Source organism: Mustela putorius, unplaced genomic scaffold (assembly GCF_011764305.1).
Source record: "Mustela putorius furo isolate JIRA1106 unplaced genomic scaffold, ASM1176430v1.1 tig00003923_pilon_pilon_pilon, whole genome shotgun sequence".
NCBI classification, from domain to species: Eukaryota; Metazoa; Chordata; class Mammalia; order Carnivora; family Mustelidae; genus Mustela; species Mustela putorius.
In genome coordinates this window covers 7098375-7124475 of record NW_025422068.1, presented here as the reverse complement: position 1 = coordinate 7124475, position 26101 = coordinate 7098375, and the positions used below count along the sequence as shown (strand labels likewise).

Genomic DNA, 26101 nt, shown 5'->3' with positions numbered 1-26101 from the left:
GCAGAGGGCCCAATGCAGGGCTTGATCCCAGGATGCTGAGATCATGACCTGAGCCGAAGGCAGAGGGCCAACCACTCAGCCACCCAGGCGCCCTTAATTTTTTTTTTTTTTAATTGAAGTACAGCTGACACACAGTGAAGAACATTTTAATTTTGACAGAATATAAGCATATTTTAAAATTCATCTGTGTCATAGGTTTCCCTTCTATTTGAGTCTGGGTTCATCAATAACTACTTCAACTTCTAGAAAAATTGTTTATCATACTAGAAAGCCAAAATGAAACTTGTACCGTTTGGTTGAAGCAGACTCCTCTACCCACTATAATAAACGTTAACTTCTACAACCACTGATACGCATCAAATCCTGTCTCTACCACTCATTGGCTCACTTCACTTCCTCCTTCTGGAAAATGGGTATCAGCACCTTCCTCACAAGGTTACTGTGAGAATTTAATAAAATTACCATCACAGAGATACTAGTTATCCTGAGGATGATGCAATTACAAGGCAAATATCCAAAGGCCATTACTTCTTAGGAGTCATGAACTAGGTTCCTGGAACCACCAGGGAGTGAATCACATTGTTCTCCTGCTCGCCCACCCTCTGTGGTTCCTCATGCAAAAGATTTGCAAGGTGTTCAATACCTTCTCGAATCGGAACCTACCCCACCCACCTGGCCTTACATATACAATTCTTCATGTGGTCTCACAAACATATCAGAAAATTTTCATCTTGCTAACCCTTTCATTCTGTGTTGCTCCCCGGAGCTCACACTCCGGCACTCCCGGCTGTTCCATTCCACATTTATAATAGCCTGCCTAGAACTCCTACAGCATATTTCAGTTTTTGGTACTTAAACTAAACATCTACCATGTTAAAAGCACTGTGGGGAATCCAAACAGAAATCAAATGGCAGAAGAAAGGGTCTGATCGAGTAACTACAATACAAAGTAGAATGTAGTAAGTGTCATGGGGAGATGGAGTAACACCAAGATTCACCCTTTTTTTTTCTTTTGAAAGATTTTATTTATTTAACACAGAGTGTGCACAAGCAGGGGAGCAGGAGGCAGAGGGAGAGGGAGAAGCAGGCTTCCCACTGAGCAGAACCCCATACAGGGCTCCATCCCAGGACCCTGAGATCATGACCTGAGCTGAAGGCAGATGCTTAACTCAGGTGTCCCAAGATTTATTCTTTTTAATTGTCATCTAATCCTCTGTTAGTTAAATCTGAAGACTGCTTCAATTTTTTTTTTTAGGCTCCATGCCCAGTTGGGGCTTGAACTCACACTCTGAGATCAAGATTTGCATGCTCTACTGACTCAGCCAGCCAGAGACCCCAGTAACACAAAGATTTAAATAAGGAATTTTTTTCTACAGCAGAAGAGGAACTTGGTGGGTGGAAAGAAGAGGAGGCTTTGTACATAGAGAAAAAGTAAAAGCAAAAGAGCTAAAAGTAAAAGCAAAGTGGAAGAAGAAAATTCTGGGTATCCAGTATATATTAGGTACAACACATAATTTAGCAGAGAATACAGAATTTGTGAAGGTAAACAATGAGAAAAGTGGGCTGAGAGGATCCAAAAGTGTTTCTCAAAAAGTACTCTATGGCCACCGAAGGTCCTGGGCATCTACCAGTAAGGCAACGGCCTGCAGGTGAGTTTGGTGGTTTTGGAAGAAAAGCTCCTGACACTACTGTATTTATATACTTTATCGGACAATCTTATGTGCCTCCTCAGATTCCTGCAAACTCTCAGCCAACCACCTTCAGTGATAACTCCTGGGGGGCCAATTTCAGTCCCCTGGAGTCTCCTGCTCCTTCCACTACTCCAATTCAGATGAGCACAATTCAGATGAGTGTGACCTGGCCTCCCCAGAAGATGCCAGTGGTCTAGGTGAGTGAGGACCAAAAAATGGATGTTAGGAGACTCTGTAAACCAAGCAAAAATGGTTTCTTCTTCAATTTTACTCCTGTTAGTTTAAAAATGTCTTGGGGATGGAGGAGGCAAGAGGAAAGGGACTGGGTTTTAAAAGTATTGTTCTCGGGGTGCCTGGGTGGCTCAGTGGGTTAAGCCTCTGCCTTCGGCTGAAGTCATGATCCCAGGGTCCTGGGATCGAGTCCCGTATTGGGCTCTCTGCTCAGCAAAGAACCTGCTTCCTCCTCTCTCTCTGCCTGCCTCTCTGCCTACTTGTGATCTCTGTCAAATAAATAAATAAAATCTTTAAAAAAAATAAAAGTAATGTTCTCAAAACCCTGTTTTATTTCAGCCAGGGCAAGTATACATAAGGTATGGCACTACAGAGCGGTCACCATGAGCACATGTCATGGCACCCAGAGCCTGTCCATGAGGAGTAAAGGGAACGTGACCTTCCTCAGGACCAGCATCTGTTGGAAAAGATTACATGTATAGGAAAAAGGGAACATAGTTTACAAATCCTTTGTTTTTAGATTCATTCCCTGCTAAAAGCAATGGACACACATGATTAGAGAAATCATGGCAAATTCATATGACCTTGATGCAGGCATTGGACCTACAGCCTATGACATGAAGAAAGCTGAAGTAGGGCCTCTGTGATATCATGTTGCCTTCTCCCAAATCACTGCTATTTACTCCAGAATTTTGAAACACTGCATGAAAAAAACGGGGAACTGTAGCTACAATGTACATTAGTAGATAGTATTTAGCTCTATCGAAACAAGGAAGCTTGGGTCTATCTGGATAATTTCTCAGTTTTATTTTGCACTAAAATCCACCCACCTCCCTTCTCCTTCCTCCTGACCCAGAGAATAACTCACCTTTGACGGATTGAATGGAATACCCAGGTATGAAGAGCCTCGGAAACCACAGCGATTAAGATTTGATCCTAGAAAATAAAAACATGTACTTATTTAGAATGTACTTTATTTTTGTACAGACTCTAAAGCAGGTCAATTAAACTTTCTTTCAGAAACTGAGCATTTTAGTACCAAAGCTTGTCACTGTGTCCATTTTCATTCTAGATAATGGTTAACGCTCAGCATGTCCTAAGGCTGTTCTCTCTTTATGAGAATTTCCTCATTTAATTTTCAAAAAGATTTTTAAATTTGTTTATTTATTTATTTACTTAAAAGATTTTATTTATTTATTTGACAGAGGGAGACCACAAGTAGGCAGAGAAGCAGGCAGAGAGAGAGAGGAGGAAACAGGCTCCCGGAGAGCCCGATGCGGGACTCGATCCCAGGACCCTGGGACCACGACCCGAGCCGAAGGCAGGGGCCCAACCCACTGAGCCACCCAGGCGCCCTTATTTATTTATTTTTAAAGATTTTATTTATTTATCTGAGAGACAGAGAGAGAGAGAGAGAATGTGCACGTGCACCAGCAAAGGGAGAAGGAGAAGTGTGCTTCCCACTGAGCAGGGAGCCCAATGCGGGACTTGATACTGAGACCCTGAGATCATAACCTGAGCCAAAGGCAGATGCTTAACTGAAAGAGCCACTCAGGTGCCCCTACTTATTCATTTTAAAGCAATTTATACCCCCAATATGGGGCTCAAACTCACAACCCTGAAATCAAGAATCTCACTCTTCCAACTGAGCCAGCGAGATACCCTTCTCGTTTATTTTTCAAACCAGAGACAAAATAATGATTTCCTACCATGCACCTTTAGTTTACAGCCTCCTTCACTGCATACAAAATGTTTCCATACCTTTCTATATGATAATTTTTCATGTGATCAACATATTCAACCCCATGCTAAAGGAACAGAAAGTAGAAGCTTAGAGGTTAAGGGACATGTTCAAAGTAACGCATCAGAATCTGGAATTCTAATTTCCCATCCAGTGTCTTTTTACTTTACTTCACCGCTTCTTTATATATGAGCAAACTAAAGGTATAAGCTCCTCTACTTGCAAAAAACACATGTACTTTGTATTTTAGTATGGGACAAACTTTTATTCTGAGTCTAATAACCCACTTTGCTTTGACATCCTGGCTAGAAAAGGACTCAGGCTGGAAACGGACTCAGGCTGGAAACGGACTCAGGCTGGAAACGTGAGTCACATCCATGAAAGGGGAGCCCTGAGCACTGGTGGTGGGAATATAAACTGGCACACCCATTATGGGAAATAGTATAGAGGTTCTTCAAAATACTATAAATAGAACTACCATATGATCCAGCAATCCTCCTACTGGGTATATAGCCAAAGGAAACAAGATGACCATCTCGAAGAGATGTCTTGCTGCCCTGTGATCACTGCAACATCATTTATAATAGCCAAGACATGGGAACAACCTAAGCACCCAATGACAGATGAATGGATAAAGAAAATTTCTCTCCCTCTCACACACACAACCAGAATGTTATTCAGCCATAAAAGAGGAAATTCTGCCTTACATGACATAACAGATGGAACTTGAAGGCATTATGCCACATGACATAGGTCAGAGGAAGAGATGAATACTATAATACTTTATGTTCTCCCTTATATGTGGAGTTTAAAAAGGATGAACTCACAGAAACAGAGTAGTGGTTGCCAGCAGCTGAGAGAAATGGGGAGATGCTGGTCAAAAGTACAAACGTCTACCTGAGAGACGAGGATCTAATATATACCATGATGACTCTAATTCACAGGACTGGACTATATCCTTGAAAGTTATACGGAGAAATCTCAAATGTCACCACACACACACATACACATACACACACACACATGAAGAAATTCTGTGAGGGGGCTGTGGTAATCATTTTGCAGTATGTTCATGTATCAAATCATCATGTTATATACCTTTACACTTATATATGTCAATAATACCTCTACAAAGCTGGGGGGAAAATAAGAAAACTAAAAAATGAGCAATTAGTTATACCCACAATAAGAAAGTAACTCAGGTTTTGATAGCTATTAGGAAATCAGCATGACAGATGTGGAGGACAGAAATGTATTATCCACAGAATGTACATGCATTCATTGTTAATAAAAAGTCAAGTGGATTTGGGGTGCCTGGGTGGTGCAGCCGGAAGAGCGCCTGACTCTTGGTTTCAGCTCAAGTGTGATCTCAGGGTTATGAGCTCAAGCCCCACGTCTGGGTCCGGACTCAGCATGGAGTCTCCTTGTGTATCTTTCTCCCTCTGCCTCTGCCCTACCCCCTGCACTTTTTCACTCTCTCTAAAAATAAATAAATCTTAAAAAAAAAAAAAATCAAGTAGACCCAGCTTTATATCTTGAAAGTACTTACAGTAGTAGCTTAAACATTAATTTCTTGCACAATTTAGGGAACTTTACCCACTAAATTTAAAACTTTCCACTACCTTTCCTTGTTGACAAAAAACTTATTTGAAAAACGGTATTATCTAATATAATGAATAGTTCTCCCATGTTTGCTAAAGACTTTTAAATGGGTAAGCCACTTAAGACTTGTCAATATATAACAAGAGTATTAAAAAGGCTCAGACTCTGACTGGGTAATGATATATCTGAGAATTTACTCCAGTAACTTCCAATGTAAGAAAGGCCACATGCACAGAAACACCCAAGGCAGTATCACACTGGCAAAACCCCAAAGCAAACAGAAATGCAATAGGTTAAATGCAACACTGTATCTCCTGAAACACTTAGGGAAAAGGATGGACCAACATGGAGAAATGATCAAGAGAAAAAGTAGGACACAAACATTTATGTGATTATGTTTATAGTTAAGCAAAGGACACTTAGCAGCAAACCCAGAAGGGAATAAACAAAATAATACCGGACGGTATGACAGGAGCGTGAATTGTGTTCTTTGTAGGAGTCATTTTTGCCTTCACAAATTATCACAAACTTACTACCTTGATACCACACCCACCTACTATCGCACTGGTCCGTAAGCTCTGACGTCTGAGACAGGTCCATGAAACCAGAGCGGAGCGCTGGTAGGGACTGCGCCCCCTACTGGAGGCTCTGGGGGAACAATCCCCCTCAAGCACCTTCAGCTTGTTCAGCAGTCGTGGGACTGAGGGCTCCACGTGTTTGCTCTCCACTGTCGGCTGGGGCCTCAGAGCTCCCTGAGGCCACTCTTGCCACTGCTGGCATCTGGGCCCCTGCACAGGAGGGCCTGCAACATGGCTGAAATCCTTCTCATGCTGAGGTTCTCTCTGGCTTCCCCTTCTGCAGCACCTCTCTGACTCTTGGACCTTCTTCTCTTTGAAAGGACTCATATGGTTGTACCAGGCAAACCCCCCTTCCCTGTACATGCAATGCCTGCAAACAATCTCCCTATTTTGATGTCAGCTGATTAGTAACCTTAACTTCATCTTCAAAGTCTATAGTGCCTGGTGCCTGAAGGACCAATAAAACTTGAACACCAGTAAGACTTTCACATCAGCAATCAAGTCGTTTTGCTTTACCGTGTGTTCACTGGAGTATCACTGTTTTTTAAGTTTTATTTTTGCTTAAGTAATCTCTTAGCTCAAGCCATGTGGGGCTCAAACTAACATACCCGAGATCAAGCATTGCACGCTTTTCCAACGGAGCCAGCCAGGCTCTCCTGGAGTAGCAGTTCTAATTTTCTGCAAGAACTCTTCCTTTGCATGCACAACATGGCCAACTGGCTCCAGAGGCCTAGCTTTCAGCCTGTCTAGGCTTTTGACATGCCTTCCTCACCAAGCTTGATCATTTCTAGCTTATGATTTCGTGTGACAGATGTGCGACTCTCCCTTTCACTTGGACACTTACATGCCATTGTGGGATTATTAATTGGCCTAATTTCAATATTGTTGTATCTCAGGGATTAAGGAGTCCTGAGGAGAGGGATGAAGGGGAATGGCTGGTCAGTGGAGCAGTCACAACACACAAACGTTTATCAATGAACTGCGCCATCTTATATGGGCATGGTTTATCGTGCCCCAAAACAAGCAGATTTTATTTATTTACTGAGAGAACAAGTGTGCACAAACATGAGAGGAAAGGAGGCAGAGGCAGAGGGAGAAGCAGACTCCCTGCTGAGCAGGGAGCCTGACACGGGACTCGATCCCAGACTCTGGGATCATGACCTGAGCTGAAGGCAGACGCTTTACCGACCAAGCCCCCCAGGGGCCCCCAGAAAAGTTTATTTAAAATGAAAACCATGTCCTCTATGCCCCTTTTCAAGAGTGTATACTGTCACTGAAAAAAATATTCATTAAGCAATCCTTTCTGGTTCTTTTCAAGATTTGCCTGCTATTGTGCTTTCCTTTATAATTCTAGTAAGCTTCCCTATTCATGATAATTAGTAAGCATAAACGCACAATTCGTTCCAAATTTACAACTGGATGCAGGTCCACAATAGCCTGAGTTCCCTTGGAGGCTGTTAGACGGCGCCATCTAGTGGTAAACTGGAAGGGTGGGTCTGGGTCCCAAGAGGACTGCATAGCCTGAAAAAGCATACAGGCCTCTTGGGTCCTAACTCAGGCCCACATCAAAACCCTCAGTTAGCACTTAGATACACATCACAACTCCTAGTTTCACACTATCAAAAGACCCAGACATTCTGGGTGGGGGGAAACAGTCTAGAGCCTACAAAATGGGTCTGTATACTTATTTTCTAAATTTCACAGATTCGTTTCAGAGGCAGACCTAGGCCAACTAAGGAAAAGGCAGGCGGGAGACTTCCTTTGACAGATCATTAGAGACTTAATAGTTTCATGCAACAAAACAGTAAATGGAGAATTGAGAATTGCAGTTGGGGCTGTGACAAGATCTGTGGTGTGGCCCACCAGATACAGGTGAGGGGCAGCTGAGTACATAATCACTGTGGGTCTATCTCTGCAAAAAAAATCCTTCATCTAGAATTCTTCCAAAACAGATATGCAATGATTTTTGAAATGTGAACATGCTCGGTTAGGCACATGCGACTATACCTACACCTGTAAGTACCGTATTTACAAAAGGCAGCAACAGGACTTAAAATTTTTCATCTACTTAAAAAAAAAAAAAAAACTCTCACAGGAAAACACACACGATAAACAGAGCATCTATTATACGGAATCAGTATTGGAAATCTCCAGGAATGGGAATCTCAAAGGACTAGAAAACAGAAAACTATTCTCTAATTTTGCCTCTGGCATTAACGAGGTTTATTATCATGGACAAATTATTCATTCCTTTGGATCTTAATAGCCTCATTTGTAAAATGACAGACTATAATATCCCTTCCTCTGTTCTAGCTCCAATATTCTCTGGCTGTGCCCTTGATGAGAGAAGGGAAAACACAACTCCCAGCCTGATCCCGTGTGTTTCCTAAACACTTCCGGAGGCTGCTGGGGAGGGCCCCAAACCCTCCAATGGTCTGACCACACACTTAAAGTAAGATACCACTGGGATCTTTACAACCCTGAGGCTAAGTGAAAAACCAGGGTTAACTCTGATTAAATATTCACAATGTACTTAAATGCCACACAAGGGAAGTCTCCCCCCAGGGACCTATATACTTCACCAGCAAAGCAGGACTGCAGCACTAGGGCCTGGAATCAGAAGCCTGCAATTTCAGCAGACTCTATCCCTTTATAGCTATGTGTGCCCTCAGGCAGGTCTCTCACATTCCTCTTCTGGGGAAGGCAGATTAGGGGAAGCACAAATTTGACAATGTATTTATTTGACAGTGCCTAAAAAATCATAAAATTTTAATTAACGTACAGCATTATTCCTGCATCAGCAAAATATCAGTATTTGTGTACAGCCCTGTAATGTTAACTTTAGTTTTTTAAATTTTTGTTGTGTTTGGAAGAGAGGTTAAAGCTCTAACTTGAACTTTTAAGTATGGAAACATACTATGAATACACAAACAATGCAGGTATAGAGAATAAAATTAAAGTACTACCTTATCCAGCCATCTCCCCACGTCTGTTCCCATCTACTTCCCCCTCCACAAAGATTTTCTATGTCCTTTCAGAGTTTTCCCCAAATATTGACAGCTAAATATTATTATCTCTGCAGACATTGGTATTTATAATTTAACCATATATGAACATTTCCATGTCAGTATATACACAGGCCTACCTCAATCACTTTACTACTGCCTAGTATTCTCTGTGGACCACAGCTTATTGTTTCTCTTTTGTGAACATTTATTCCCCTTCTAATTGGTCAGTGTAATGAACAATGCCAAAACATATCCTACACAGATTTTTGTACACATGTTATTAGTTTCTAGAGATATCAAATTCCCACAAATCTGGAGGATTTCAACAATGGAAATTTATTCTCTTGGAGTTCTGGAAACCAGAAGTCCAAAATCAAGGTGCTGGCAGGGCTGGTTCCTTCTGGAGGTTCTGAGGGAGAAACCGTTCCACGTTCCATGCTTCTCTCTCTCAGCTGCTGGCAGCTCCAGGGAATCCTGGCATTCCTCCATGCAGTAAGTACTTTCCCCCACCCATGCCCACAGGGCCTTCCCCTTCCCCTTCCCCTCTGGCATCTTCTTCCTCCCTTCTCCTAGAACACCACCACTCGCCGATATGGAGATGCTGACCTTAATTACACCTGCAAAGGCCCTTTTTCCAACCAAAGATCATATTCTGTGATTCTGCGCAGACCGATCCTTTGAGGCCATTATTAAACCCACTACAACATGCAAGAGAGTATGTCACATGAGATAAAAGATTATACTTGAAAATGCCTCTCAAAGGTTACAATGATTTTCACTTTCACCAGAATGATATTAGGGTGCTCTTTTGGGACGCCTGGGTGGCTCAGTCAGTTAAGCGGCGGCCTTCAGCTCAGGTCATGATCCCAGCAGATCCTGGGATAGAGTCCCACATAGAGCTCCTTGCTCAACCTGCTTCTGCTTGCCTCTCCCGTGCTTTGCTCACTCTCTGACAAATAAATAAATAAAATGCTTTTTAAAAATGTGTTCTTTCCCCTGTTTTTGCCAACTTTCAAAACTTCCAGCTAAATTTACAAGTTAGATAAAAAAAACAATGCACCAATTCTTGGAACACTGAAAAAAAAATTAGGATGTTAAAAAAAATAATGCACCATTGTTTCTACTTCATTTCTCTGACTTTTCTAGCAAGGTTAATCCACTTTCACGTAGTTACTGACTTGAGATCCTCGTATTCTTAAACTCTGTCATTTTCTAAACAGTGATGAGTCATTTTCCTCTCAGTCGTTAAGAATTCATCACAGTCTGGACGTTAATATTCTATTATATATATTGCCACAACTTTCAAGTCTGTCTACTTATTCAACCTTACCTCTTACTACACAACATTTAATACTGTTTATTTAATCAAATTTAACGATGTTTTTCTTTTATGGTCCTGGGCTTTTAACATTTCTATAGTTTCAAATTCCGTAAGATTTTATGTGATATCACAAAGCAGGACAAATACAGACCTATGAGTTACAGAAAGCACCTTCTACTTGGTCTGCAAATGCCTTCTAAATGAGAAAATATCTGAAGAGCCAGAGGATCCTTAAATTAGGTGTTCTGAGATGCAATTTCCAGCAAGCAATTCTCGGAACACTAGCCACTCATTCAACTCAACTGAAGACAACTCAATACCACCAACTCCTTTCTGACACTACGCAGAGACAGCATCGGACCACACAGGCTGAGGGGCTTGGTCTGTCAGGACACCAAACCCCCACCCCACCAACTTCAGGCACCAGATGCCAGCCCGGTTAGCTGTGCTCTTCTGACCCATTGGCTATGGACCGTAGGTTCTCATGAGTCTCTCTCCGTGGGTACAATTAACTTCCCAGAGCAACTCACAGAACTCAAGTGAAACCTGTTACCTGACAATAAAAGAACGTAATTAAGAAACTGCCAGGGGGCGCCTGGGTGGCTCAGTGGGTTAAGCCGCTGCCTTCAGCTCAGGTCATGATTCCAGAGTTCTGGGATCAAGTCCCACATTGGGCTCTCTGCTCAGCAGGGAGCCTGCTTCCTCCTCTCTCTCTCTGCCTGCCTCTCTGCCTACATGTAATCTCTCTCTGTCAAATAAATAAATAAAATCTTTTAAAAAAAAGAAAGAAAGAAAGAAAGAAACTGCCAGATGCTTAGGACAAGGCATAGGGAATGGGCAGGGAGCTTCCACTCTGTCCCGGAGACCCTCTCTCCTGGGAACTCTACATTTTTGCCAACCAGGAAGCACTCTGAAGCCTGTCCCTCTGGGTTTTAACTTAGGCTCCATGACAGAAGCAAGAATGATTACATCACTGGCCACTGGCAACTGCTTCAACCTCTGGGCCCTCCACCATCCCCTCCCCGGGAGATCAGGTGGTGGCACTGATTTGTTCCAACCCTCCAATCATTGACTGGCTCTAAGAGCCAAGAGCCCTCTATCCTCAGGCACTTTCCAAAAGTTACCTCATGAACATAACAAAAGACAACTTGTAACACTCTCAAGGCTTAGGAAATGCCAAGGGTTTGGGAACTGTAAGCCAGAACTGTGAGTGAAGACCAAATATACATTTCTTACAAATCACAATATCATGATGCTATAGACCAAATGTGAAAATACAGCGAAGAGGAGCAGTTAAGTTAGAATAAATCAAACCTCTTTCTTTCTAAACAAAGCTTTAGCTTACTATTTCCCTAAAGTTCATCTAGGTGAGACATTTATAAATGTTTACTTCAACCAACGAAACGCATGGTTGATTTATAAATATTGGCTCTTAAAAGCCAGGTAAATGGTGACCATGATTAAAACTGTCATTTTATGGGAGTTTATCTGTTTCTCTTTTCAAGGTGAGAATTTCTAACACCTACAAGTTAAATCAATGTTAAGTATGTTACACTTAACAGTGTGAGCAATAAGGTGTATAAAGCTTGTGTGCATTTAGTTGAGTAAGTAACATATAAATTTCAAACATTAATTAAAAAAAGAAAAAGAATTTAACTGACCAAAATTCATAAAGTATAAAAAGGACTATAGTGCTAGTAACGGTTCTAAGAAACCATCAGAGAAAGGCTAACGAAACCTGAGAGAAACCACCAGGAGAGAACACCAAAGAGTTCACTGAAAAGACAAGATGAATGGCTGGGAGTGAAAAATACAGCAAATGTTATGAAACTAAACAAGCAAAAATGACAAATATCAAATAACTGATAAGCAGTACTCCCCGTGGAAGAGAAGAACATAACATGCAGCTACAACAGCAAATCTCCAATTCCAGACAACCGTACAGTGGTTTTCTCAAGAGATTAACAAGTAAACTTTTTAATTTTTAATTTATTTTTATTTTTTTAAGTTATCTCTACCCTCAACGTGGGGCTTGAACTCATGACCCTAAGATCAAGAGTAGCACACTCCACAACCTGCGTCAGCTGGGCACCCCAATGATTAGACTTCTCAAGTGTCAGATCTGAACAGGATAGAAGTGCAGCATTGCAAGGAAAACATGGCGGAATAAAATATGGTTAAGAGTTTATGAATTCATACTGAGATTTGCTCGTCTGACACATGTTATGCCAAGTACAACTAACTAGTCACACTGAAAATAAAATGCTAAAAACTCACTCACTGTCTTCTGTGGGAAGGACCTGCAGGGAGTAAATCCACTCTATTATATCATCTTTGTTCACCAGATCTAAGGAATCCAACATATCCAGCCCGGAGAGCGCAAAAAATGCAATTGTCAGCCTAAAAGAAAAAAAACAAAAATGTAAAATTCCATCTCAACTGTCAAAACACTGAAGTCTTTCTGGTTCAGAAAAATAATAAAGTCTTTCTAATTTTAAACTTAATTTCAAACAGTACTCTCATTTTGCAAAAGCCAAAAAGCCCTATTTATACTTATAGTTTAATATCAATCAAACCTTTGTTTCATTTAGGGGTTAAAAAACCAGTCCCATTCATCTGATGCATACATGGATTCACTAAAACAACCTGAAGGCTAAAGCAGATTTAAAAAAGAATTCCCTACACCCAGTTAGTACAAATAAGTTCAAAAGGCTGGAAAACACATAAAATCCCTATTTCCACTTATTTGCCAAGAGCAACTATGCTTATAGTTGGTGTTTAATTCTTAAGGAATGTTAGAATAAATCCATCTGTACTCAAATTTGTTTACAAGTAGTGTGACTAGAAAAAACTTAAAATGAATTTTGGGAAATAATACTTTAAAAATACATATGCATTTCAACTCCATTTTCCCAGAGAGCATTCTTTGATGGAATGAGAAACTGTAAGGCAACACAATCCCCTCCAAGAGTACACACTGAAGAGAAATGTAAACTTTGTTTTCACATAAAAGCTAGTACTTTAGTGATTACTTTTTAAATAAAGAGTTTGTTATATATAATTCTTTTCAGGCTGAGATGAATTCCGTACTGCTGTCTGAGCATAGTTATCTCATTTCCGTATTCTAACAATTCTGATGACTAATATACAAAATTAATACTTTGAATCATTTGGTCTAAAATCTGGAAAGAAAGCCACTGGACACATTCTGTAACCTTTTCAACTAAGATTCCAAAAGAGAAATAAGCCTTAATGCCCTAAGGCATCCACTGTGTGTAATAAATTAAATTCTTTCCCACGCATTTATCAAAAACACTACCAACTTAAGGAAAAATGAGAAAAGTTACTTTTTTCTTTTTTAAGGTTGCAATTCTCTTTGATTCCTGGTTGAAAAAGGCTGGCATACATTAGGTAACAGGAGGAAAAATCAGGAGAATAACTCTAACCAAAGCTTAAGGGCAAAAACCAAAACTAATGCAATACTGGTATACTTAAGAACAATAGATTTGGGGAAACTTACATTGCTGAGAGACTATTACTGTATACTAGACACTGATCTAGAAAATTTCTTATATACTCTCTCGATCTAATTCTACAAACTACTGAGAGCCACCAGAATTAGGAAAGTGATTTATCTGAGCAGGATTAAAGTAAGGTCAGTGAAACCCCTTTATGTGCAAGGCTACAGTTCAGAGTTCAGATCCCATTATCAAATGAGCTAGAGTGAAATCCTAGGCTGGCTGATTCACAGCCATTTATAACCCAGGCAGGCCCTTTGCTAAATCTTTTCTAAGTCCCTTCCTTATCTATAGATGATTACCCCTCACAGTTAGCGCACTACCTGGCCACAAGCAATCACTCCTCAAACAGAAAACTGTCATGACTGGTATTTTCCCTGATTTTGATGAGGGAGCAGAAGGCAAGCTGAGGACAAAGCAGAAGCTGACACCCTGCAACCTCCCCCCATCCCCTACTGCTGAATGGGACACATGTGACAGTGTTCCAGGAATCACCCATCTTATGTTAATACCTTGTAGAGGGGAAAAACAACCTTAACTCGAAAATGGCAAGGCCTCAAGGCCTCCTGTATCTTGTAGGTCCTCTTTAACATGTGAAAGTTCTTTTGAAATCTTTCTCTTTACCTCCCCCAACCCCACAGCATATGACCAGCCACCCCTCACAAGCCCAGGGCAGCAGCTCTTTTTGCCCACGGGTCCTGTCCCCGGAGTTTAATAAACCACCATTCTGCACCAATGACATCTTAAGAATTCCTTCTTGGTCGTTGGCTCTGGACTCCACCCCACTGAACCTCACCTATACTCTAAAACTTCATCAATTTGACAGGTGTTAATGATGACCCCAGCGTCTCAACACGCTGTTACACTATAGGCCTTTTCTCCAGGTCACTGGTTGGCAACCTTCTTCCCCCAGACGACACTGCTCGCTTCCCCTACCCCTCAAAATGATACTTTAGAAATGCGAAGAACTTCTCTCTGACAGCAGCCATGTCTGAGAATCGCTGTTTTTCATGATCAGTATGTCTCAGGAGGTTAAGTCCATTTCACCGTGATACGTGCCTGCATTACTTCACGTAACCCTGCTAAGGAGCTCTCACTGGGGTTCTCGGTTTTGCTGTAAATGGTTACAGTTGGATATAATCAATTAAAATTATCCAGTAATTTAGTTTATTAAAGCACTGTTAAAGAAAAACCCAAAAGGAAGACAGAAAAGTGGAGGACAACAAGAGGCTGTCAACAAGACAATCTACGGAGGCTGGATAAATCCAAGATCTTCCTGTCAGTAAAAAATATATGATCAGAAAACATCTAAAGGGCTACAAAAAGAAGCTGGTATTCTTTTCTAAGTTAAGTACTCTTTTAAATTTTTCTAGCTCAAGATCATGAAGTCCAGAGAACGCCAAGTGATTTGCTTGAATTTGCAAGGCCAGATAACCAATGGAAACTACTCAGGAGCTCTGAGTCGTAGGGTGGTGGGCTCCACTGGGGTGTTTGTCAAACCTGGCTGCACATTAGAATTGGCTTAAAAACACACACCTAAAACACCACCAATAAAACACAGAGAGGCCTAGGTCTTACTCTATGATAATGAAATGGAAATTCTAGGTGGAAGTGGAGTCTGGGTACCTGGTATGCGGCGGGGGTGCTTCCCAGGTGAAGTAATATGCAGTATATGCAGTCAGGCTTTAGAAGCACTGCTCTAGGGGCTCCTAGAGGCTCAGTCAGTTAAGCGTATGTTTTTGTTTCTTTTTTTTTTCTTTTTAAAAATTTATTTGAGAGAGAGAGAGGGACAGACCACAAGCAGGGGGAACAACAGAGGCAGAGGGAGAAGCTGGCTCCCCGTTAAGCAAGGAGTCAGATGCGGGGCTGGGCCCCGGGGCTCTGGGATCATACCTGAGCTGAAGGAAGACCCTTAAATGACTGAAACACCCATGTGCCCCAAGTGTATGACTCTTAATCTCAGCTCAGCTCTCAATCTCGGGGTGGTGAGTTTAAACCTGTGTTTGGGCTCCATGCTAGGCATAGAGCCTGTTTAAAACCATTAAAAAAAAAAAAAAAGGCTTTAGAGCAGTGATACCCCAGGATATATTCTAAAAACATTTTTCATTGTCCCAAGAGAAGGGTGCCAATGCCAGCTAGCTGGTAAGCGCCAGGGATGCCGCTGTCCCACCTACAATGCACAGGGCAGCGCCATTCAATAAAATGTCAACAGTGCGAAGGTTAAGTAACCCTGCTCCAAAGTCCAGTGTTAGTTCCATGTAAGTGTCATAGGAATGATCTGTTTTTTATTTTACTTGCTTCTAAGTATGAATGAAAATACCAGAAATCAAGTCAGATGCTGATAAACCACTTAAAAATCTTGCCTACTTAATTATTAAAGGCTCCCCTACGCTATTTTCAACTCCTAGCTGGTGAGACTGAAGTTGACAGGATTAACAGCTCTACTGAAAGGCTTATGCTTATGGGGGCACCTAGGCTCAGTGGGTTAAAGCCTCTGCCTTCGGCTCAGGTCATAGTCTCCCGGTCCTGGGATCAAGCCCGGAATTGGGCTCTCTGCTTAACAGGGAACCTGCTTCCTCCTCTCTCTCTCTCCCTGCCTCTCTGCCTACTTGTAATCTCCATCTGTCAAATAAGAAATAAAATCTTTAAAAAAAAATTAAAAAAGAAAGAAAAGCTTATGCTTATGAAGTGAGGTACCCAGCAGCGGCGGGCAGAACCAAGAAGTCAATTTGGAGCTAATGTCTTGCCTTCCTCTAAGGCCAGGAAAATACTCCTTTCTCACCACACCACAGTTCTCAAGTGGTCCTAAAACTCTTGAGAGGGAATGGTCAAGTAAGGCATAAGAAAAAGCAATTTTGGGCTGTGGGCCTCTGAGAGAAATAATGGTTTTATGGTGCCCCCATAAGTGCTACTTGAAGTATGGATTGCTGGCAACCCACCTGGGGGTAGGTGTCTAGAGGTGAAATCGTGTGAAGACATATGCCTAAAATCAGGCCAGTGCAGGTATTTCTACGTTAGTTACTTTGGAGAGCATTTGTTTGTTCTCTTCCTTTCTTCTCTTACCCAGAATTGAACTCTAAAACTATAGCCTGCAAAAGCAAAGTAAACCAGCTACATCTTCCTGACCCTTCTTTCACTCCAGTACAACACATATGAAAACTACAACTTACATGGATGAGGTAGTAAAGTTTGTCTCCTCTAAATAAAGTTGCTGCCCCACCGAATTGATTCACAGATAAGAGGCATCAATTAAATGATGTCCCCAGAAGATCTCCAATTTTTCAGGTTGAAGAATAAAATTTTCAGGCTTAAAAAAAAGCACAAAAAAACAAAAACAAAAAAACCAAGGATTACATGGGGCAGGGGGTGGGGGACAACCAGTCTGGGCAGTGGAAAAAGAATTGAGCAATAGTAATAAATTTCCTGTGCCAATAAAGGAGTAGTGTGCCGTTAGGCTAGAGCAGGTAAGTGACCATCTGCGAGTACACAGGGAACACTGATGTATAGGCACTGACTAGATTACCAAACTTTGGATCACCTGCTCTGCTCCCTTCTGCCAGTAGTCTCTACCAGCATCTCCAAGTGTCTTTAACATGTGACTGCATTCCTGCCTAGATCTTAGGAGAGGCTATAATAAAATCATAATGCAAAGAAGTCTAAAATTATGAACAAGCATTTAGAAAGAGAAAATATTTAGAAATAGGAACACAGTTGCTCAATAAATTTGCTAACACTGATAATGATAAGAGAGACTCAGAGGACAGACGGAAATTAATCACGAAATTAAAATACACAGCACAAACAGGCCCCAGTAAACACTCTGGAATGAATGACTTGAAATGCTGCAGGAATGCTAGAATTTTAAGCCTCCACCCCCCTTTTTTAAAAGATTTTATTTTATTTTATTTTATTTTATTTATTTATTTATTTGACAGACAGATCTCTACTTGGCAGAGAGGCAGGCAGAGAGAGAAGAGGAAGCAGGCTCCCACTGAGCAGAGAACCCAATGCGGGGCTCAATCCCAGAACCCTGGGATCATGACCTGAGCTGAAGGCAAAGGCTTTAACCCACTGAGCCACCCAGGCACTCCTACGCCTTACTCTTTATCCTTAATATTTTTCAGTAGCTGGCTTGATAAAAGTATTTTTAAGTACAGTCACACTTCTTTGGAATTATTTTACATGGAAAATAATTTTTCAATAAGAAATGTTTACCAAACATCTACTACAAACTAAATCGTGACAAAAATGATTAAAACAAGCCTCTTAGCCTTAGCAGGCTAAATTATGGGGAAAAAATAACTAAGTAGCTATATAATAAGCACTCTTAAGGAAATCATCTTCAGGGCACCTGGGTGGTTCAGTTGGTTAAGGGTCTGACTTTTGATCTTACGGTGGTGAGACTGAGCCCGGCCTCACTTGGTGTTGGGTGTGGAGCTTGCTTAAGATCCTCTCCCTCCCTTCTCCCCTCCACCTTTCCATCCTCTCTCCGCAAGACACTAGTGCTCTGCCCAAAAAACAAAACAAAACAACAACAACAACAAAAATCTTCCTTTCTAAATCTACTCCTTTTGCCTCTTATTCTCTAGACCATGGCAGTTCCAATCCCAGAATCCTGGAACTCCTCCTCCTTTTCCCTAAACTCCTTCATTCTATCCCACTCTGCCCCAGCATCTGGCTCCCAGATTAGTGCATACTATAACTGCTCTCTAACTGGTCTTCCTGATTCCAATCTGGTCTCACTTACTACTACAACAACCAATCTCAAATCCAACCATCACTCTGAAATGCATATTTCAGAAGATCTACTAGGATCTACTTCCACCAGAAGATCCACTGCTTGGCAAATTTCCTTCACTTCTGTTCACTTCTGGCACACAAGGCCTTCTGTAATATGGGCCATGTCTGCCCTCCTGACTAAATTCCTACCACACCTGCCTTACCACTGCTGGACAAATGATTGCAGTTCCTCTGCTCAACACTCATTTATCTACCTTTATCGGCTTGTCTATTTGCCTATAATCCATCCCCCCAAACTAAACACATTCTTTAATATTTAACTTCAGGGTTACATCTTCCAACAAGCCAACTCTGAGACATATCTCTCTTTAGGTTGAGCTAAGGTGCTTCCATAATAATATCCTGTAAATATCACAATCATTCTGCAAACAAGTTCAAGTGTGGTCAGGGGATCAACAACACTGGCAGCCCCTGGGAACCTATTAGACCTGCAAGACCTTAAACCCCTCCCAGACCTATGCAATCAGATTTTGCGTTTAAACAGGATACCCAGGTGATTTATACGCACATTAGAGTTGGGAGGCACTGTGTTAAGAATCTGTTTGTACATGTGTTTCTCCTATCAGGCAGTCTCCAACATTAGGGTGCATAAGCACCCTCTGGGATGCTGGTCACAATGCACACGGGCAGCCCGTGCAGAGTCTGAGGAGAACCGGGGAAGGCCCCAGGTACTTGCATTCTTATAAGCGTGTGATGACGCCATTGATTTAGAGCCTCCCGCCGTGACCATCACACTTTGAGAAACATACTATGGGACTGCAACAGATTTCTGCTAAGGGAGGGAATGAAAGAGCAGAGCAGTGGCTAGAAGGTAGTGAGCTAAGCACTTACAACACAGGCTACACAGGGGAAGGACATGTGAATGGAAAGACTAGGTAGACTGGGATGTCCTGTAAAATAAAAGCCAAACATCTAAACCCTTCTTTGAGAGCACCTGGATCTGTAAAAATAACATACACAGAAAATGGTCAGTATTTTGTTCTTCAGTTAAAAAAAACCTACTCTAACTCCCGTTACCCAAATACAAATGGCAGTAACAACTTATGACCAAAAACTCTCTGAACCACTCAAATGGGGGGCCTGAATGGCTCAGTCAGTTAAGCGTCTGCCTTCAGCTCAGGTCCTGATCCTGGGGTCTTGGGATTAAATACCACATCAGGCCCCTTGCTCAGCAGGGAGCCTGCTTATCCCTCTGCCTGCTGTTCCCCCTGCCGTGCTCTCTCTCTGACAAATAAAATCTTTAAATAAATAAATATATAAAAATAAACCACTCACGAAAAAGAAACTTGTTAATGCACAAAGCTCACAATCCAAGGTTTAATATTCACATGAGGTAACTAATAACTACCACCTTTCAGAAATTAATATGAAAAAAAGTCACAGGCGAAATAAGTATTTTGTTTTCATAAAGCCATTATTAGAAAAATAAAAATTATTTAGTACTATTTGTCAAACTAAAAACAAAGGGGAAATGAAAGTAATTTTGCCAAAATGGTGGGTCAGAAAATAAGTGTCTAAATGTCTAGTCTGTTATCAGCCTTCCTAAGAATCTCCTTTGTCACATCTATCAGTAAGAAGAAAGGCACACCAAAAATCACTGGTTTTGCACTGCATCCCTATACCCAAACAGCAGGCACTCAACAAATGTCTATGGAATTAAATAAACAGCAATACCAGGTTAAGAACTGTGACTTAGCAAACACATTGTTTTATCTGCAAAGTGGCAACAGCAGAAATTTCACGATCAGTCACCTTTGCTTAAAAGGTCAGAGCTCCTTTGTAAGCATACAATTATAAACCACAGACACCACAAAAGGACTTAACCCTAAACTAAGGAAAGTAAACCTGACTCAGGAAGACAAAAACCGAAAAACTTTTTAAAAAAATCATTACAAAAACTGCTATGTGCACATTAGCTTAAATGTGGTTACGTATGCCATAAGAAAACAAGAAACAAAAAATACTCAAGTGATAAACATTAGGTGTACAAAGGATATAATTAAATTTCTTAACTAATGCACCATGACCGTATACACTATCATCTACCACATAATGCCTTGTGTAGATCCTAAGATTACATTGAAATTATTAAATCAGTTGTCCAATCGGAAAATTTTTGAAGTTTTACTTATACTTTGGGCACCATTACACAGTTTACCAACATGCATCAGTATACATGGTTTTGTCCATGCTGGAATTTTATTTTATTTTTAAAGATAATATATTTATTTTTTCTTTGACAGAGATCACATGTAGGCAGAGAGGCAAAGAGAAAGGGGGAAGCAGACTCCTGGCTGAGCAGAATCCAATGTGGGGTTAGATCCCAGGACCCCGAGATCATGACCTGAGCTGAAAGCATAGGCTTTAACCCACTGAGCCACCAGGCGCCCCTATGCTGGAATTTTAAATAGAGCAATCAAACAGTGGCATTTTGGAAATACAACCACAGACCTAAAATGATAGCTACGAGCAAAGTTCAACTGTTTAACAAGCACCATAAGATGGAAGAGTTCTTTTTATCCAAATGCTTCAAATACACATAAAGTCAATCCCCATTAAATGTGTGATCTATTAACATCTTTGTTTCATCACATATCCTTCCAATCAATGGAGTTTTGGAAACCTTAATTCAGGTCTAGGGATGTGCTCTGCTAGCCAACACCTATGGATAGAGAAAGGAATGTAAATAATGCTTCACTCTTTCTTCAGCAAGAATGTACCCATTATTCAGGGCTCAGCTCACATTACTCAACAAATTTACTTCTTGCCTCCTTTGCGTAGTATTGCCCAATAGACTTTCTGGAATGATGGAAATATTGAAACAGCCACAAAAGCAACTGGCCAATGTGGTGATTGAGCACTTGAAATGCAGTGGCTACTGCAAACCGAAAAACTTAATTTTTTTTTTTTTAAGATTTTATTTATTTATTTGACAGAGACCACAAGTAGGCAGAGAGACAGGCAGAGAGATAGGAGGAAGCAGGCTCCCTGCTGAGCAGAGAGCAGGATGCGATGCTGGGCTTGATCCCAGGACCCCGGGATCATGACCTGGGCGGAAGGCAGAGGCTTTAACCCTCTGAGCCACCCAGGTGCCCCCCGAAAAACTCAATTTTTAATGTGATTTCATTTTAATTAATCCAAATTTAAACAGCCAAATGTGGCTAGTGACCACTACACCGGACAGAGCAACTCTAAAGCATACAAGTGAGCTAGAAAAATATCTTTCCTGAAGTTCACAATCCCGTGTGAAAGAAAAATATTAAACAAATAAACCAATAAATATATAATTTCACGTGGTGACTGGAAGGGGCGAATCTCTTTTGGGAAGGCCTCTCTAAAGAAATCTGGATTAGGTATCGCCCTTCCTATGTGGTCCCACTAACCCTATGCTAACAGAGATTAACATACACTAACCCTATGCTGCAAAGAACTCTAGGGAAACCACTTGCCTTGTTCCGCTGTACTCTAGCACCTCTCATACTGAGTTTCTGGAGCACCAGGCAGAAGTAATCTAAATAACTCACAATGTTCAAAAGACACCAGAGAATCCGAGTTCAAAAAAATACGGAGAGATTAGAGCAAACCCAATCGGCTCTCTTCATACCCAGTCCCAGGCAGCGTTGGAGCCTCACTTCAAAACACAGCACTGCAGAGCAAGGACCGCCTCCTTCTCTTTCTCATCCCGACTTTTACTCCGAATGACTAATTCACAGTTTTTTCGCCGCAGCCAAATCACACTCCTCAGCCAACTCCAACTCACACGGCTACAGCAGATACACTTTTAACAGGCTGCTTCACGGAACACCGCACCTCATCCGCCAACCTTCTCCTACCCTTAGATTTACAATTCCTGGAAAGTTAATCTCTACTCGAACCTGACAGGCTCTGCGCCGCTCCTATCCATCCAACACCATACGGATATTCCATCAAGAGGGAATGACGTTTTGGAGGGAAGGGTAGGTAGCCCAGGAGAGGCTATTTATCTAAAATACGAAGGCAAAGTGATGCGTCTTTTCCCTTCTGTACTCGGAAGTAATGAGGCCAAGTTGATTCACAGCCTCGTAGTGGGATTTTAGAGGACAGCTCGGAGCCGACAGGAAAAATGGTTGGGAAGTGATAAAGGCAGACACCGGAGGTTCCACAAGCCCTCGACTTACTGCTGCCCCAATCCTCCCGCCACAGCCCGGGTGGAATGAGGGTGACTGCAGACCCGCCTGGGAGGAGAAGCACCTCGCACTGCCAGGTGGGCGGTGGCGCAGGGCCCGCAGGCGCCGGGTCAGCCAGCCGGCTCCGCGGAGCCTTTCCGCTGGGGCGAGGAGCCCCATTGCCCACCCCGCTGACCGTGGCCACCAGTTACCTGCTGGTCTCGAGCGAAGAATAACGCTCGGGCAAGACCTGGAGGCAGCGCTGGAAGAACCGCACGTGCCGGTCTCGCAGGAAATCCAGCCTCTCTCCCTCACCGCTCCCCGCCGGCCGCTCTTCCTCCGTGGCCGCCATGCTGCTGCGGAAGCGACGTCCGCCGCGACCCGGAAGCACTTGGCGCGCGGCGTGAGGGAAGCCCGAGGGGCCACACAGGGATGGCGCGTGGGCATAGGCGGTGCGCCCGCTGCGCGCCCGTCTGGGGTTGAAGCGACTCGCTGTTCAGAGTCTAAACGCAGCGCTTGGTGCCTTCGCATTTCTCTCTACAGCCCACCTTTTCTATTCTGAGCCCCGCAGGCTTGGAGACCCCCCTCAAGCCTTGTAAAATTCAGCCCACAAATCCCCCAATCCCTCCAGAACTGTGATCCTCGTTAGGTATTTGGAAGTGCAAGATCAAAAACTTCTAGTTCGCTTTGAGACGATCGTGGCCCTAAAGGATGATCTATTTGAAAATGGATGGATCAGAATAAATCCTTTCTGCAAGTCCCTGGCTTTCAGCTGAATGGATAGGGAGGCTAGATCTTCAAATCAAGCTGTGAAGATAAATGTTTATTAAAAATTACGGACGCTTCCTGAGCTCAGAGACGTTCTTAGTCCTCTCTAGGATACCAGCAATCTCACACACACACACGTATGAATAATAACAAATATAAATATATAAACATATACACATATGAATAATAACAAATATAAATATATAAACACATATATACACAACTTACATTTATATTTCTATGTGTGACTGCATCATTTTCTTTTGCAAGATTTTACTCTTAATGTTAAGTCTGTGTTCATCTAGCATCGTTGTCGCATATATTTGCCATGGCAAACAAGCTCAAATGTTCTCCAACTACCCCTATATTAAAATGAAATAGCATGCTTTTAGCAATTTTTTTTTTAAGTTGGAACTTAATTTGCTTCAACCATATATTATTCCCTTTAAAAGGTCAAGAGGCAGTCTAGGGGGAAAAAATCCACCGAAAGATCAGGCTCAAACCTAGGTTCTCTAACCTAGGTTCTCTATAGTCGGCTAAGCTAAGTTTGAGTATAATTTTAATTGTTACCTTTTTAGAAAAATCTATTTAAAATACATGCTGTGTGGGCTGCAGTTATCTTCTCCTTATTCAATAACCCAAAGCGCCTACTTTTAGGTACCAGTTACTACTTATTCACAGGGATTCCTGTATGTCTGAAACAAATACGGCATGACCAAAGGGCTGTTCTTGGGCTTCTTTACAAATAGGGAGGCCACATTCCTTGTTTTTCAGGTATGCCTGGTCTAAAGGAGTTTTCATTGTCATTACAGTTAAGATCTTTCTCCCTCCCTTACAAACACACACCACCAAATGTTTCAGAATGTTGAAAGTGTGGTCATATCACAGGAATTTAATTTACTATGGACAATGCAGTCTATACATGCTCAGAAAGACAATCCTGTTCAACTGGGCCACCTAAAGAGAACACAGATAATTTTCCTCTGATTCTCAGCTCAGGAGCCAGCAATCTGATCCAAATTCCATGATGGACTCACTGAGAGATAATATAACATGCTTCCTAGGTAAGTAAAAGGGTTTTCATGGGTGACTTTGACCACACAAGATTGCTGACATAGGCATGACAGAAGCCAACCCCCATGCAAAGTGCCACTCTATGTTACTAGGTAAGAAGTGTAAATAGCTCAGGTTTTCAACATACAGGCATGATAAGACATCTATATAATTGAACATTATTTAGCCATTAAACAATAATGTTTGAATTCTATAGAAACATAGGCAAGTATATATAACTTAGTATAGTAAATAAAACATACTCTATGACTGTAGCTATTTTAAAATATGTAGGTATGTTTTTGCAAAAAGTTACCATGGAGTGATGGAATTAAGGGTGCTTTATTAACATTTTTCCTTTAGGGTTTTTTTCTAAAGTTCTTAGATCATTTTTATTTATTTTTTATTTTTTTATTTTTTAAAGATTTTATTTATTTATTTGACAGAGAGAGATCACAAGTGGCAGAGAGGCAGGCGGGGAGGGGGTGGGAAGCAGGCTCCCCACTGAGCAGAGAGCCTGATGCGGGGCTCGCTCCCAGGACTCTGGGATCATGACCTGAGCTGAAGGCAGAGGCTTTAACCCCCTTAGCCACCCAGGTGCCCCTCAGATCCTTTTTAAACCAGTAAATGAAATGTTTATTTATCTCTTCTCTGAGCCTACAACTGAAGATACTATTAATTATGCTTATTCTATACCTTTTATACATCCCTCATTTGTTTTAGATTCAGTTAGAAGGACTGGTTTTGTCAAAGAAAATTCCATAGTTTTATTAAGAAACAAACAAACAAAAAAACAGACAAAAAGCCCAAACTCACACTACCCAGTATGCTTACCTTTGATGCAGGAAATGGAAGTTACCTTTGTGTGCAACAAAAAGCTGTGTTCAAAAGCCATGTATAAGAAAGCTTTCTTTTGTGTATCTTTTGTATAGTAATTCCATTGTGTGTTTAAAATCTGTTGTCCGATATTGTGTCTCTAAATGGCCTCCGACCATTTAAAAACAAAGTTAAAGAGAACGAGAGCTACAAATAAAACAGGCATCCCTGATTAAGGATGTTTTATGTTCTTTCTCTCATTTTGCACCAATAATTGTGTAATCAAATTCAGTTTCCAAAATGTGGAAGCCATCAACTTTGACAATTAACTGTGAAATAAGTAAAGGTTACTACTAACAGTTTACTAACAGTAAACTTCTGAGTCATTTGACCTAGATGTTTCAAGCTATAAATTAAAGATATTCTAAGATAAAATATAAAAAACACAAGTTCTTTCATATTTATTATGTATATTATACCATCTCCTATAAGATGGGGACTGATTAAAGTTAGGAGCTAAGATTTTATAATATGAAAAGTTGAGTCAAATTAAGTTAAATTGTGTTTTCACATATAAAAGTTTGGAAATTTTAAAGTTGCCTCTTTTGACCAAATATTCTGAGCCAAACAGAAGCAGTAAAGAAAACTGCACCAGCCAGAAGATGTGAAAGACTCAAAGGCTTTATAAATGTGTGACATCCAGAAAGGCTAATGGGAAATCTGGCATAGCCAAAGGAAACCAAAAATATGTCGATAATATAAATAATAGGATATTTCGAGGTGAAGCATATTTTTAAAATAAATATTCTCTATATAAAACAAAGCATGC

At 41.4% G+C, this 26101-nt stretch overlaps 1 protein-coding gene across 3 annotated transcripts in view; it reads right to left on the bottom strand.

Annotated features, from left to right (window-relative positions):
* The window catches only part of PGGT1B (protein geranylgeranyltransferase type I subunit beta), a 52649-nt gene extending 28999 nt beyond the window's left edge, over positions 1-23650 (bottom strand). The window contains exons 1-3 of one of the 3 annotated variants that reach the window (XM_045069278.1): positions 23632-23650; positions 12454-12572; positions 2791-2858 (exon numbers count right to left, since the gene is read on the bottom strand). In XM_045069278.1, coding sequence (XP_044925213.1) covers positions 2791-2858; positions 12454-12572; positions 23632-23633 — 189 coding nt within the window. In that variant the 5' untranslated portion in view covers positions 23634-23650. Of the gene's footprint in view, positions 1-2790; positions 2859-12453; positions 12573-22847; positions 23182-23631 lie in introns of those variants that run through there. The other 2 variants (XM_004759059.3, XM_013059718.2) reach the window with 2 other exon arrangements.
* Positions 23651-26101: the final 2451 nt, after the last annotated feature.